Here is a 14,533-nt window from a genome sequence, read left to right on the forward strand (position 1 = left end):
ATGGCGCCGCTGCGATTTGCATTCGCAGCCTTCCTGCTGGACGCCGCCGTGTCCCTCCCTGCCCTCCGTTCACTCGGCATAAATCACCATCTCATTGTTGAGCCACGTTCCTCAGCTCGGGGATTAATTAGGACAAAGCGAGGAACACTGACCTGTAATTATAAAGTCCAGAGCAGCTCCGGTGGCGTGAAGCTGCTGTTCTGCTCACCTTCAGCAGGAAACTCAGCCCAGCGTCCAGAAGAAACCCTCCTCAGGCTTTTAAATGAAGCTATGACACTTGATTTAAACTTCCAACTCTAAATACTTCTGCTAAAAAGGGGTTTCCATCTTTCTCTTTTGCTCCAAAAAAGATTTGAGCGACTTTGAAAACAAAGGTTTGTCGATCAGCAAGTTTTGATATATAAACTAAAATTACAGTTTATGTTGAATTTATAACTCATCTTTATTTAGATTAAATACTTAAAGCTTCAAGCTTGAAAAGAAACGTCTCTCCATGCTGGATTTAACCGTAATTTACTCTTATTTTAACTATTCATCATTGCATTTTTCAGAGAAAGTGAGCAGAAACAGATGGAAAAAAAAATATTTAAATAAAATTAATTCAAGCAAAAGTTTTCAGCAGAATCTCATCTGATGCAGAGAAAAATAATTACAGCTAATCTGCACTTTGAAAAGGTTCATCCAAAGGTTTTGGCTCACTGCAGCAGGCACTCAACTTTTTATTCTGTTGTTTAGAAACCAGGTTTTATCGACGTGAAGTTGATTACTTTGACCCACAAAATGAGATTTACCTCCGTTTTTACAGGTTGATGAAAATCTAAATCTGTTGAATCTTTTACGTGTTTTCTGCAGACCTCAGAAGCGCCGACTGGGGAGCAGACGAGCGAGACGTTTCTGAACCCGGAGCGGAGAGAAGGTGCAGTTTCTGGTGGATCGTTTCACGAGTTTAGAGTTAATGTGTTTCACTTACAGATCACAGCTTTCAGGGCTTCTGGGTAATGTTCAGAATATTTAGTATTCTTGTATTAACTGTCCATTTTATCCCCTTGAAGGTCAAGATAAGCGTCTCCTCCGTATTTCCTCTGCTTTGCGACACAATAACAAAAGGAAAACTGCTAATCTGCAAGTCATTCTCTGAAAGCTCCACACTCCATCATTTCTTTGGTGTGTCTTAAATACACGGCCATTTCTTTGTTAATCATTCTGCTGGATGATTAATAACACAATGGAAAAAAAAAAAATAAAGTGTTTGCAGTTGCTCAATTACAAGGTCGTAATTATCCAACAGGATAATTAGATACAGCAACAAACTGTTGAAGAGCAGATAGGAGTGAGTAGGAAGGTGAGTGTGTGACGGCCGGTGAGTCATCATCCCATCACTCCAGCTGGTGAGGATGTGACACTTCGCCTGATAAAACTGGGAAGAAAAAAAAGAAAACATCTCTCAGCCAAGACGAGATCTGAGCCACACAAACAGGTTCAGAGCGACAGAATCGGAGGTTCGTCTCGGCGGCCGGAGGTCTGATGGAGTCACGGTGCTGCCAACGGGGCCGATTCTGAATAAAGGCATCAATGCTGCAAAGAGTCGGCTGAAGGGGAACAAAGGGGAGACGCTGCGATAACAGTGGATTTTTTTTTTCTTCATCGCACACAGAAACCCTCCAGATTAAAAGCTCGTCCTCCTTAAAGCGCATGGAGAGCTCCAGCTCCAGAGAGTTTCGGGGAAATGTAAAAACTCTTGACAAGCATTATCTTAACCAAGTGACTCAGCAATATTTTATAAGACTGGATTAAAAAAAAAATACTGTCAGTGCACAGAGGCTGAAACTGATCTCATAAGACAGGTTGAATTGGTTTTTTATGACTTTAAAGTGGCTTATAGTGGTTTTCAGACTGCAGCTTGACGTCTGTTACATTCCTATTTGATCACACTGAAAAATCTGGAGAGGCAAAACTCATCTAGCATGTGTTTTTCTGGCAGTATATTGAATTTTTCATGACATTATATATAAAAACAGCATTTATGCAGTGTATCTGAAGGTCCTGCCTGGGAAACAGACTCCATCATTAAAGGTACAGAGTGTGATATTGAAGCAGTGCCACTGTTTGTGCTTTAGGTGGCAGTAGTGTGGCGGTGGAGGTCCAGGGTGTTTTTAAAAACACTATATTTCAATTTGAAATATATATATAATGTTTAGTGATGACAGTTCCTTCTCTGGTTCAGATATGATTAAAGTGGTTGTTGTCGTCAGCTGTAAATCTAACATCCAGGCTGCAGGATTTCTGGAGCAAATGATGGATTAATGAGACAAACACGAGGTGAGTTAGCAGTTAATTTCAACGGAACATCATGGACATCACGATCACCTTTGTTTTTAAAAGTTTTTGGGTAAAAAAAAAAAATCCTCAAATAAATTTAGACAGATCTCGTGAGGACAGAGATTTAAGTTCTTCAAATGCTGTGAAACTGAGAACTCTGTTTGTCCAGCTCCAGTTCTTCTCGTTTCTATTCAGAATTAGCAGCTTTGTTCAAACAAAGTGGATTTTCAGAGTCGGCTGGGCTCCATTTCCCTCTAAAAGCAAACTCCTCTTCACATTTTCGTGACATGCGGTGTTCATGCAACACTAAAAACTTCCAACTTCAGTAAATCAGCGGCGTATTCTGAGCTGTGTTTTTTACTTTGTATGTAAAAGTGGTTGTTTAATCGGCGGAAGCGTTTTGGGTGAGAGCTTCTGATTGGAAGTCCAGCACAGTATCTGCATTTTGATGAGCGGGACATAATGATCCAGCAGCATGAGTCGGCCGGCCCATGCTTTATTCAGTGTTTGCTGAACTGTTGGGTGGGCTTTCACTGCCATTCTTCTGCCTTCTGATTTGCATTTCCCAACCGCCGCTCTCAAGTTGCACCGCAGGCGGGGACAGCGGAGTTGGCGAAACAGGTGAGAACACCGCCTCTTTCCCCTCTTTCTCCTGGACTTTGAAGGCGCGCAGAAACTTTGATTTTAAGGCACGGACTCAAGAACGATGACAGCACACTAAACAAATCCTCCGAGAGAGGCTGAGTCATACGCCACAGTCCATTAGCAAACCAAACTAAGCACACAACCGTAATATCTCAAGCAACTAATCATCCCTGAGGCGTGCGGAGAAATAGTCACGATAAATCAAAGTTTGCAGGACTTTTTTGTTTCCTCTGAATAAAGTCCGGGCTGCAGACGAGGCGCCGGGAGGAGAAATGTAGTAAAGAAAGAAACGCTGTAAACCACAAGCGCCCATCTCGCTGGGAGGGGTTGGCGAAGCCAAGGTCATCAGACAGGTGTGTGTGTGTGTGTGTGTGTGTGTGTGTGTGATGTAAACCAGCAGCTCAGGTCAAGTCGATGATTGCTTCAAGAGGAAGAGTCAGCCAAGTGTCGGCGCGCAGAGCCAAACGTTCTGCCGTCCTCCTCACAGCTGCCCGGCTCGCCACCGCGCCCGTCCATCCCTCGCCTCCTCTCTATTGTCTGCAAACGACTTCACTCCGTTTCACTCAGACGTCGACGCCTTTTTTCCTCCTTTGTTTCCAATTTTTCCACCACTTCCGTCTCGAAGCCCCTCCAGGGCGAGCGCCAGCCACAATGTCACCCCAAGGACGTCAGGTGACACAGATCAGGCCTTTCTTCTGTCAGAGGCTGTGTGCGTGTGTGTGTGTGTGTGTGTGTGTGGAAACCGAGCTTGGGTGACGCTGAGAGTGTTTTATCAAAAGTAATTTACAGATTGCACTTGTGCAGAGAAGTCTCTCTGGGCTCGTCACAGTGAGACTGGAAGCATGAGGCAGAATACAAATTTTTCTTCTGTGCACAAATATTCTGCATCAGAAAAACAAAGCCCTCAAAAAACAAAATTCATCTGCAACACAGAGCCATTTAGATCAGGGACTGGAAACTTCCATTATTGCGAGGGCCATAAAAAATGTAATCTATGCTTCCATCGGGCCAGAATGTGGCTGAGCAATTCCACCACCAGGATTTATTAGATTACCTCCAACTTCTGATAAAAAGAACGACACAACTGCAGATTTATAGATGGGAAATGTACATATTTCATATGTTTTACCCTGAAATACATTATATTATCATAATTACAATCAATGTCCCGTCAAAATGCGGTTAATGTGACATTTATCTGACTGTTAAACCAATAGTTCACGCGGACGGCGGCTGCATGTGGTCCAGTCACCTCATTCAATCCTTCCTGTGTGTTTTTCTGCTCTAAAAAAAGACAACTGGGATGTATATTTCTCGATGCAGGGCTCAAGTGGAATCTGAATGGAATTCAACCAACAGTGAACTCGTGTAGCCTTCTGCAGATTCATCATTAACAGGACAAAAACACAGAACTGTGCTTCATTCCATGCATAAAAGTCAAAGCCAGAAACATTTCAGAGGCATTTTAACCTGTTAATCAAATGCTGCCATCAAACCACTGCGTTCAGTCGTGTGTGTGTGTGTATGGATTTCAATACGGACGTGGAGGCCGCTGATGGATGGATGCATGACTGGATGAATAGATCGACCCGCTGCTGGAAAAGTATTGATGACAACAGCGCACAAATGGAAGAAAAATGAGTCAGTGTTTCGCTGCACGGTTCAGCTGGAACAGACCTCATCTGCATCCTCCTCGTCCTCATCGGCAGGACGCGTCGTGTGACGGTGCAGAAGCGCTCACCTGCCAGAAGATGGTGTCTATTGTGCTGCCCAGGAAGCCTTCTCTCGTCTCAGACGACAGCAGCTTCGGGCCGAGAATCGTCATGAACTCCTCGAAGTCCACCTGTCCGTCACCTGGAGGCGAAGACGGAAGGAGAGAGCGTTCAAACCATCATCACGACCTGCAAACTACTGCGAGGGACATCCTCGACATCTTCCCTCAGATTTCCCCGGAGAGATATGAAACCTGATGAAATTAATTCGATCATTCCTGATCGATCTGATGATGTGAGGAACGACTCGTTTTGATCTGCGGCTGCAAAACTAAAGTTTTGAGGAACAATAGACTTGAGTTCAGTCCAGAAAATAGGAAAATCACACAAAGGCAATGATTCATTTGTGTATATCAATCACCGGGCACGCTCCATGAATGATGCAAAAAAGAAAAATGATGTAAAAGTCTGAAACAGACGGAAGGGACTGGAGGGAGAATAACATATGAATGAGATGTGGTGGTTTTTTTTTTTTTTTGTTTTTTTTGGCAGAACTTTAGACCATGTAGCTGAAAACAAACCAGAAAACCTCACAGATTCACACACTTTCAATCCGTTGAGTCCCGGCTGCTGCGTCACCCCGCAAAGTTCATAGATGATTCATTTTTCTAACTGTTGTTCCGAATGTGTCCACTGGGGGCATCACACTGTTTTAATCACAATGGAGGAGATAAGCCGACTCAGACTCAAACCTGATCAGCAGATCTTTTTATCTCCGCACATCCAGAGTTTCAGTTAAAAAATAAGTTTGTAATCTGCTTTGCGTGGAGCAGCCGCCGCCCCGTGCCGTCTTGCTGGAGTGTGTTTATTGGTCTGGAAAGGGGAGGCGGGGCAGACTGAGCGGTGACTGATGTGGCTGTCCTGAACAGCGACGGCTGATTTGCCCCTGAGCGCACGGCTCCGTCGCTGGATGTGGAATCCTTTCACAAAGTGAAGCAGGGCATGCAGGGAAGAGGAGGACACATCAATGAACCTCTCCTGGAATAAATAAGAACCCGGCTCAGACATAATTGGAGCCTTCGGCCTTGCAAAAGGTTTCTGCAGTTGTTTTATGCTGCGACGGGCAGAGAAACTCCGTTATTACAGAACATTAAAGGGATACATGGACCCTGCTGGAGTCTCGGCTTTCTCTAATTTCAGTCCCACATGCTTCATATCACAGTTCAATAAAGCATTTATGAGATGAAAAGATGAGAGATAAGTCAGAAAGAGTGAGTTCTGACTAGAAGTGGAACCCGGGATGTGAGCCGATCAAAGCGTCCAGCCACCGAGCGGCTCTCCACACGGCGTTCCTGCAGCGAGCATCGATTCAAACGCCACACATCCTGCTGGGAGTCCTGCTGATCGCTGCCAAAACACAGCATCAAAACTCCGCAACATTCACGGCGACAGATCCCGGATTCAGATTGATGTGGCGGCAACACTTTCTGGATGGAAACTTTTCATAATCCCAGCGAGGCAGACGACAATTCATCTGCTTTCATTATCAGTGTGTCAGGATGAACCCAGCCGGCGCTGAACGGGCGGCCGGCTCATCGTAGCTGAAGGGAATCGAGAAGAATGAGATGAGAGGGAAAGATTTCCTCAAATCTGTGGTTCTGAAATAACGTCCAGGTAAATTCAACCCTGAAAACGATGTGAAGGCACGCTGGGCAGGGAACTGAACCAAAAACACCCGACTTGACACTGGCTTCAGTTTTACTGGCATGACAGACTTTTGAGAGAGAGAAAAGTGAGTTTTTATCATTGAAAAATATTATTTTAATCACATTACATCAACATCCCGTTGTGGTGCAGAACCAGGGGTAATGTGGCCCTCAGCAGGTTGCGAGCCACGAGTTTGAAAACCCTGGTGTAAAGCAGTTTAAATCTGAGGTGGTAAATAAGCTATGCAGTACAAATTAGTTTTTGAAACCAAAAACAAACATATTTGTTACAAGCAATCATGTAGTTGATAGTCGTTAATCATTTTGACCATTTTCAATGTAATAGTCAATTTTAAAGATTATTGAATAAACATGAATCCCTTCAGCCACATCAGACAAAAATAATGAGAACAATAACAGACGTAAAGAAACGGTCATAACGGCGTCCATGTCGGGACCTGACGTTACCTTTCAGCTTCACTTCCATCCCTTAACTTCCAAGTCTCTAATTAATACCTTTCCTTTTTATTCAGCTCCTTTGTAATTATAGAACGTTGCTGCCGAATGCATTTTTATGAATAAATACATTTAAATTATGAAAAGCCTTTGCTATAAGTTGAGGAAAGGATTAATTTGTGTTCACATCTCAGGGAAAAGTTTTTTCTTTTAAGGTAACAGAACCCTCAGGGACGACTTACTTTCATAAACAAAGGTTTGTCTGAATAATTTGACTGGATTCACCGTTAAGATTCGACATCGCTGCAAACGGCAACAAAAAGCTGTTTCTGTTCAACCGAAAACAAAATCCTCTGTAAGTTCTCCGTGTCTGGAAGCCTGCTTGCCTCAGCTTTTCCTCCAGCCGTCTGTTGTTTCTGCTGTAAACCGATTGGACGGGTCTCTTCCTCCACCTGCTCCCGCTGTCTCTGCAGATGAGGTGAGGGCCTTGTCAGGGCGAGCTCACTGAGGCGGGACGACTCAATCTGCCCCTTGCCTCCCTGCAGCACCTCTCTGAGCGTCTCCGCCGCTCTCGGCCGCGACGGCCCCGCTGAGTTTGATGCCACCGACTTTTAACCTGCATATTCAGCACATCGTGTCGGGTACAGAGCAACAGACGCCCAGATCTGAGGACGGATGGGAGAGGACAGCGACGGGGACGGTGGACTGAGGAAAACAGGATCGATGGAGGAGCGGATGAAGTCCCGAGTATGAGTACAGACATGTGGGACAAGAGACAAAACGTGTAAAAAGATATTTCTGTTTCAACGAATGAATGAAAGGACTGAGGAAAAACTTGAGAACCTGAATTAAAATCAATGTCAGGGAGCCTGAAACACAGAGACTATGGGACTGTTATGAAAAGAGTGGTGAATCCTGAAGGTGACCAGTTCTTTTTTAGCAAGACATTAGTAACTGAATACGGCTACAGAATTATTAACAGTTTAAACTACTGAAGCTTCACAGACTCTTAATTTTGTCATATCTGTATGAACTAAAATCAACTTCTGTTACCGTTTCATTAAACTCCTGTTTGTTAGGGGAAGACGGCCTCATTAATCCAGAATAACGCAGTGCTCCTCATCAATATGAAATATGTCCCGCTACAAATAACTTGAATACTAGTTATCCTTTGTATTAGTTGCCAAAAATAATAATTGGCTTCATCAACCCAAAACTCAGCCATGCTTAGTGTTATGGAAGATTTGATTACAGAGCATCTTCCTCCCACTAACGTCCAGATTTTAGAGCATCTTCCTCCTCTAACATCCAGATCATCTTCGCCCCACTAACTGATGCCGTTTCAGCTGCACATAATGAGTGAATCTATTAGAAAATGATATAAAGGCAGTAATCGTTTTCAGTATGCCTGCAGGCTTTCTGGACTGTGCGAAAGTCAAACATAGTTCATAAATTTGACATTTTCAAACTCCATTTTGCTGTAAAAAACATTTTTCCCCCCCAATTATTAACCTCCACATGAGACAGCTTTTTTTTTTTATATTAGTGAAGTAAGAATAGGGGAATTATAAAACACCCCGTGACGTGCAATAAAAGGACCCTTGCACATAACGTCCAACGTTCAGGCAGGAGCAGCGGCGCCCCGGGGGGTCCTGAATGGAAATAAATGAATGAATCAATCATTGAAATCCCTGTTCGTGCCAATCCCGCCATATTTTCTGCGCTGCGTGATATATACTGTATGCAGCAGCTCCTCACACACCACGGAAGGAAGCACTTTGAGATGAATAATACAATGATGAGTGACATTGTTCTCTGCTCAGCCACCTGCGGCCCGAGGCAACAGCATGCACTGGCTGAACTAATAATGACTTCTCCTAATTAATATTAAATGGCACTTAATGGCTTTTGCCAACATGCAATTCTAAATGTCAAAAACTCTTTTTTTCCAGGTGTTTCTGCGGAGTTGTGCTTATTTTTTTCACTTTGACAGATGATTGTGTTTATTACACCTGTTAACATACCGTTTCATTATAGACCCGGCAAGGAGGAAAACGCAAGCGCCCTGCAGCAGCGAGTGAAATGAAGGGTGCAGCTCTCAGCAGCATTCCCGTCTTTACTTCCACAGTACGAGTCATTTCGTGTTTTTGTTTGAGCTCAGTTCGCCTGAATTCAACCAGGATTTTCCCGTTTTTAAAACAAAATGGCCTTGTTGGAGCCATTCTGAGCCGATCGTGGGTCAGAGCGGGATACGCTCCGGATAGGTCGTCAGTTCATCGTTTAATTTGAAATGATATGGACTAGATGGTCTCGGCATGTCAAGTTTGCACGTTCTCCCTGCCCGAGATTTCTGTTGTAATTGCCTTGCACAGTCCAAAAACGTCTTTTGGATGCAGAAGAGTGGAGTGACTGAGTTAGCATGTTCTCATTTTGCATGTCTGAGAGTTTCCTCATGTGATTGTGACTTTAAGTTGCCCATGTGTGCATCAGTGTGTGTCTTCATATTTGTTTTTATTGAATCTTATAAGGAAACAGATGCTGATTAGAAACAAAACGGCAAAAGCAAAATGTTGGATCTTGCTGGCTGGTAGCTACATCAAGAGATCCAAAATTACTGATCGGAGTAAGTTCGAGGAGGAAAGTAATCAAGCTTTTGAAAAGAAACAAGAAAAAGAAAAGCGAGCTGCTGCAGCGCTGTAATCGGGGACAAAGAAACAGAGAACCTATCCTATAGGAGAGTGGCGGAGATCAGCTGGACTTGGCCGCGAATCGACGTGTGTGAAGGCGGACGTGCTCCTCACAGCTGCCCACCTGGCCAAGATACAATCAGTGTCATTCTCTTCCATTCATCTGCTGCTGCACATCCGGTCCCTTTGATCAGCGGCTCCTAATGACCATGAAGCTCACATGCATGAGGAAATATGAGGGCAGAAACTCGGAGCTGGAGAGGAAACGAGCACAGATCCGCTGCAGCAGCATTCATTCCATAATCAGTCACTTCCACTGCACTGTTTTCCTCATTTTGCTAACTTCTCTTGGTGCGATATGCCTCATCGTTGTGTAAATCCATATGTAGCATATCATCTTCTCAATTTTCTTTATTTTCAAAAGACAAACCTAATGGTTTGTTTCTGTGACATCCTGCTGCTGCATCATTCTAACGTCCCAATACGTGTTCAGTACATCCAGATGTATATTATCTAATTCATATAACAAGACATTTTACAAATATGTTATCAGTCATTTGTATTTTTACTAGACATGTCCAATGTTCTTTTCATAAATCTTTCCATGGCGAATTCGAGGAGTTTAAAACACGACTTTGTAGATTACATAATGAAATACATAATGAAAAAGAATCCATTAAACAAATGCAACACAGAAAAAAAGATTTTGAATTTAAAAGCATGATGTAACTGAAAAGTAATCGATTTTAATACGTAACATATTTAAAATAATCCATGCACATTCTCATTTGTGCAGCTTGGAGGCATCTCCGTGTTATTTTGAAGCTTTATTTACAGAATGTTTCAGAATAAGTCTTGCCTCTTGCGCAGGTTTTTTCATCATTTCATGCTGTGTAACAACCAAAAACGTGATAATCTTTACCTGCTTCAGCGTAATAATGCACATTATGTTCTAACTTGCCAAAAGTGTAATAAGATGTTTGCTCTATTATAACATGTTATTACAAATGCCTTAATCACAAAATTACTCCAGCCAATACTGTAATAATACATTAAAGGTGCTGTAGGCAGGATTCAGCATCTCCGCCATCTTGCTTAGGTTCACCTAAGCAAGATGGCGATTTGAAACCCAGCACAGCCAATCCTGTCCTGTTTTCTCTGACATCACGCCCTTACGCAAGTTAAGCCCCTCCCACAAGAACGTGCGACGAACGCCCCTCGACCAATCATGGTTGGAGCCTCAGGGGCTCTTCTGATTGGTCAAAGATACCTGGAGCTGTTGAGATTCCTTTTCAGCTCAGAACAGAGACAGATGGAAACGCTGCGCCCTCGCGGTAGTGCAGTTATGCTACACTCCTAAAGGATTATCAGTGGATACTCTAACATTTAATCCAAAGAAAACACAGAAAAATTAGCATTGACTAGCAAAATCCTGCCTACAGCACCTTTAATAGAACTACATTTCTTGGGAATAAAGTTTATTTTATATGTTTCACTGACTTTGCTTATCAAAAATAATAGATATTCTAGTAATGTTCATTCATTGAAGACAAAATCTCTGCAAAACTTTCCCTTGATCATTGAATTCTTTCAACGCTTGTTGTATTTATTTGTGCTCAAGGATCTGATTTACAAACAGCATAAAGGAGGTTTAAAGTCATCTGCACTGTTTATTTGTGTGACAAACTCTCCCGGTTGTTCATTAGTTCCCAGCCTGAGTCCTAACCTGAATCCAGGATTCAGACTGCAGCCACAACTTTTCAGGAGAAAAAGCCTATTTGATAAATCGACTGCTTGTGTTTGAGTGTTCGCCACTGAGAAATATTTAATGTTGGTAGAAGGGTCCCTCTCCTGCAATGTCTATAGCTGGGACTTGTTTCTGAGTGAGACATCTGTGATGCAGGCCTCTAAACAAGACAAAGCCTAAACAAGCACCATCCCTTGTATTTTCTTAAAGGAATGAATTAATACAAACGAGACGGTTTCCCAAAGCAGCTCAGATTCAATACAGCGGGACAACAAGACCAGTGGCAGCCGAGCCAGTAAATAAACGAACGGCGCTCCACATCAGAGGCGTCCCAGACAAAAGCCGCCATGACCTTTGTCGGCTGGGAAAGCAGGCCGGCCCATTTCTTCAAGCTGCAGCAACACGAGGCCTGGAGGCAGAGAAGCCAGAGAGTCTCCCGAGACCCCGGCGGATGAGTCAGACGCACTTCTGAAACTTTCATGTTCAGCCTTGAACACTTCCAGCCGTCCCGTCTCCACGGCGGAGCCGAACAAACACTTCACCAAAGGCATTAAGAAGCGCTGTGTTTTCCCCGACATCTGACATTTGCATATTGCATTTTCCCGTCTCCACCTTATACAACTTTAAAGAGGCTCTGGCTTAATGAAATATCAGTCCCCGCTAATGCAGGCGGCTTTGTCTGGAGCTTAGCGGGAGGGGAGTGTTTGGACGTTTCAGACGCGTCTCGGAGGACAAAGGGTTGGAAGGTCACAGGTGCTGCTGGCGCCAAAAGAAAAACTCTTCACAGATTCACATTTTAACACGTTTCATACAAAAACTATAAACACTCAGCACTGGTTTATATGCTGTGATGGACACAGTCAAGTGTGTCAAATATTATAGCAACAGTACAACAAAGTCAATGAAATATCATTGGAAAATTATCATACAATGATAATGGTTCATTATTTTTAATTCAAATCATCACTTTAATTAGAAAAAAAATTGAAAAAACACTATCTATTAAATGTTAGAATCTTTGGCCTTCAGCAAAACTCTTGGAATATTTCACTTTGAGTCGTTGAATTGCAGCATTTCCACGGTGTGGCGTGTTTGGTCCACACTCAGATATTTATGCTGCCTTTAAGACCCATGAAATAAATAAAATGCTTCCACTACTGTTTTTTTGTTGGTCGTATTGGTTAATTATTCATTTCACTGGTTCTCTGCACTCCTTACTGCAGTATTTAAACACCAAATCCTTTTCTCTATTTAACAACTTCACAGTCTCATGAGTCTTTCTGCACTTGTGGGCGTGGCCTAATTCTGCAACCAAGAGAAACGTTTGGTGCTTTGACCAAGCCCCGCCCCCAGCATGGCGACACTCCTGCAGCTTTGGCACAGACAGAAGAGGTTAATGTGTGATGCTGAGATTTGTTCTCGGAGTAACTAGCATTTAAAGTGTTCTGAATTCATTGCAATTACATTTTCATATTTGAATTTGAAAAACGCACAGTGCATAAAAAGCAGTATTTGAGCCATAAAATGGCCATAAAATGGCTCAAATCAACACATTTGTGTTGAAAATTAAATTCAAATGAATCATTTAGTATTTTTCAAGTGAACTAGGTTACAATACTTTTTCAGAAACGTTAATCCAGTTATGACAGTTAAACTTTTAACCTGGAGGGACTAGAAAAATCGAGCAGAGCAATCTAAAGCCTTGAACCATTTCGCAGTACAAAGCGATATGAAATCCCACCTGGAGCTGCAATAACTCCCCGCTGTCACGTCTGCGTGTGTTTTATTAACCTGGCTCCTCCGTTCAGATATCGGTGTCACACAGCGGTGGTCTTACATCCCGGCTCACACGCGACGGCAAGAGGTTAAAAATGAAAAGAATACACACGCATGCATAAATACAGTGAATGTTTTATGCATGACGCGGAGGAATATGCAATCTGCACGTGTGAAAACAGAACAAGGTTACGGTTTGATGTCAATCTTTCTACCTGGCCGGACGGAAGTTATTTCCTGTGTGTGAATCAGAGGAAGCATGAATGAAGTAATGCAATCTGCACGGAAGTGCCACACGTGTGTGTGTGTGTGTGTGTGTATACAGGTTTGTGTTTGTGTGACTCACCGTCCATATCTAGTCTCTGCATGATGATGGCCAGCTCCACCTCACTGGGCATGTACCCCAGAGAGCGCATGGCCATACCCAGCTCCTGCTTGGAGATGAACCCGTTCCCGTCACGGTCCAGGACCTTGAACGCCTCCCGGATCTCTGCCAAGACAAACGGATGAGAAAAACTCACTCAGCGCCAGCAATTAACGTTTGTCGACTCGTTTCCATTTGGCAGAAACAAGCACTCGTCCGTTTACCTGCCTGATCTTAACAGTAAACCAATCACCAGCAGATATTTACAGTCCTGATGCATCTAAATATCTGCTTCTTCTTCCAGGAAGCAAAAGTTTGGTGCTAAAGTAACCGGTCTAGCTAATGCTAATGCTAACAGCCAGCTGAGTGAGAGGTGTGGAGAGAGAGAGAGAGAGAGAGAGAGACAACTCTGCAGCCGAACCGGTGAAGTTAAAAACCGCAGCAGTCAGAAGTAACAAGCTCAGGGAATCTTCAATAAAAGCTAATGGTGCATTATTGGTAAGCGAAGCAGCGTTAGAGCAGCATGTTCTTAACTCCGGTGATCAGCGGCATTAGGGAGCATTAAGACGCCTGATGGAATAAAGACGGAACAGAGGACATCATTGCTCGCCGTTCTCTCGCTCTCTTCCCGTCTGACCCAGCTTCGGGCTGCGCGTTATGCAATTGGTCTCGCGCCACTGCCTCAAGTTAACAAGATCAATTCCAGCCATCGATTCATTTTCTCCACGCGCTGTCACCGCCACCGTCGCCTCACACTCCTTTCTCCTTTTAACACAATATCTACAGAGCAGCGGCTCCACCACTCAGCTGTCCAGGCAATGTCAAAAGAACTGTAAAGTTCAAGGAGTGTGTTGGAGTGTTTCTGTTTCCCCGAGTTAAAGTGTGACCTTCAGGATATTGACCTTGTCTTTGGATCATTAACGCCATTCACTGTTCAGGACATCACCTGCTGATGCTGCTCTTTCAGCAATGAGGGAAACAAGACAGAAATAACCTTTGAAAAATTTTTTTTAAGTGTTTTCTATCAGGTTAACCCTTTCGCCACGAGACTGGGTGTCAAAAAGTCAAAATTAGTAAAGTCGTTCTGTGTTTGAGAAACAGTGAGTCCTTCAAGGTCACTG

General features: G+C 43.4%; 1 protein-coding gene across 2 annotated transcripts in view; it reads right to left on the bottom strand.

Moving 5' to 3' along the window:
• caln1 (calneuron 1) overlaps positions 1–14,533 on the bottom strand; it is a 64,811-nt gene that overhangs the window by 22,322 nt on the left and 27,956 nt on the right. For both annotated transcript variants that reach the window (XM_030109292.1, XM_030109293.1), the window contains exons 3-4: positions 13,395–13,538; positions 4,706–4,818 (exon numbers count right to left, since the gene is read on the bottom strand). In XM_030109292.1, the coding sequence (XP_029965152.1) occupies positions 4,706–4,818; positions 13,395–13,538 (257 nt within the window). The remainder of the gene's footprint in view (positions 1–4,705; positions 4,819–13,394; positions 13,539–14,533) is intronic.

The sequence above is a fragment of the Salarias fasciatus genome, chromosome 14, assembly GCF_902148845.1.
Source record: "Salarias fasciatus chromosome 14, fSalaFa1.1, whole genome shotgun sequence".
Lineage (NCBI taxonomy): Eukaryota > Metazoa > Chordata > Actinopteri > Blenniiformes > Blenniidae > Salarias > Salarias fasciatus.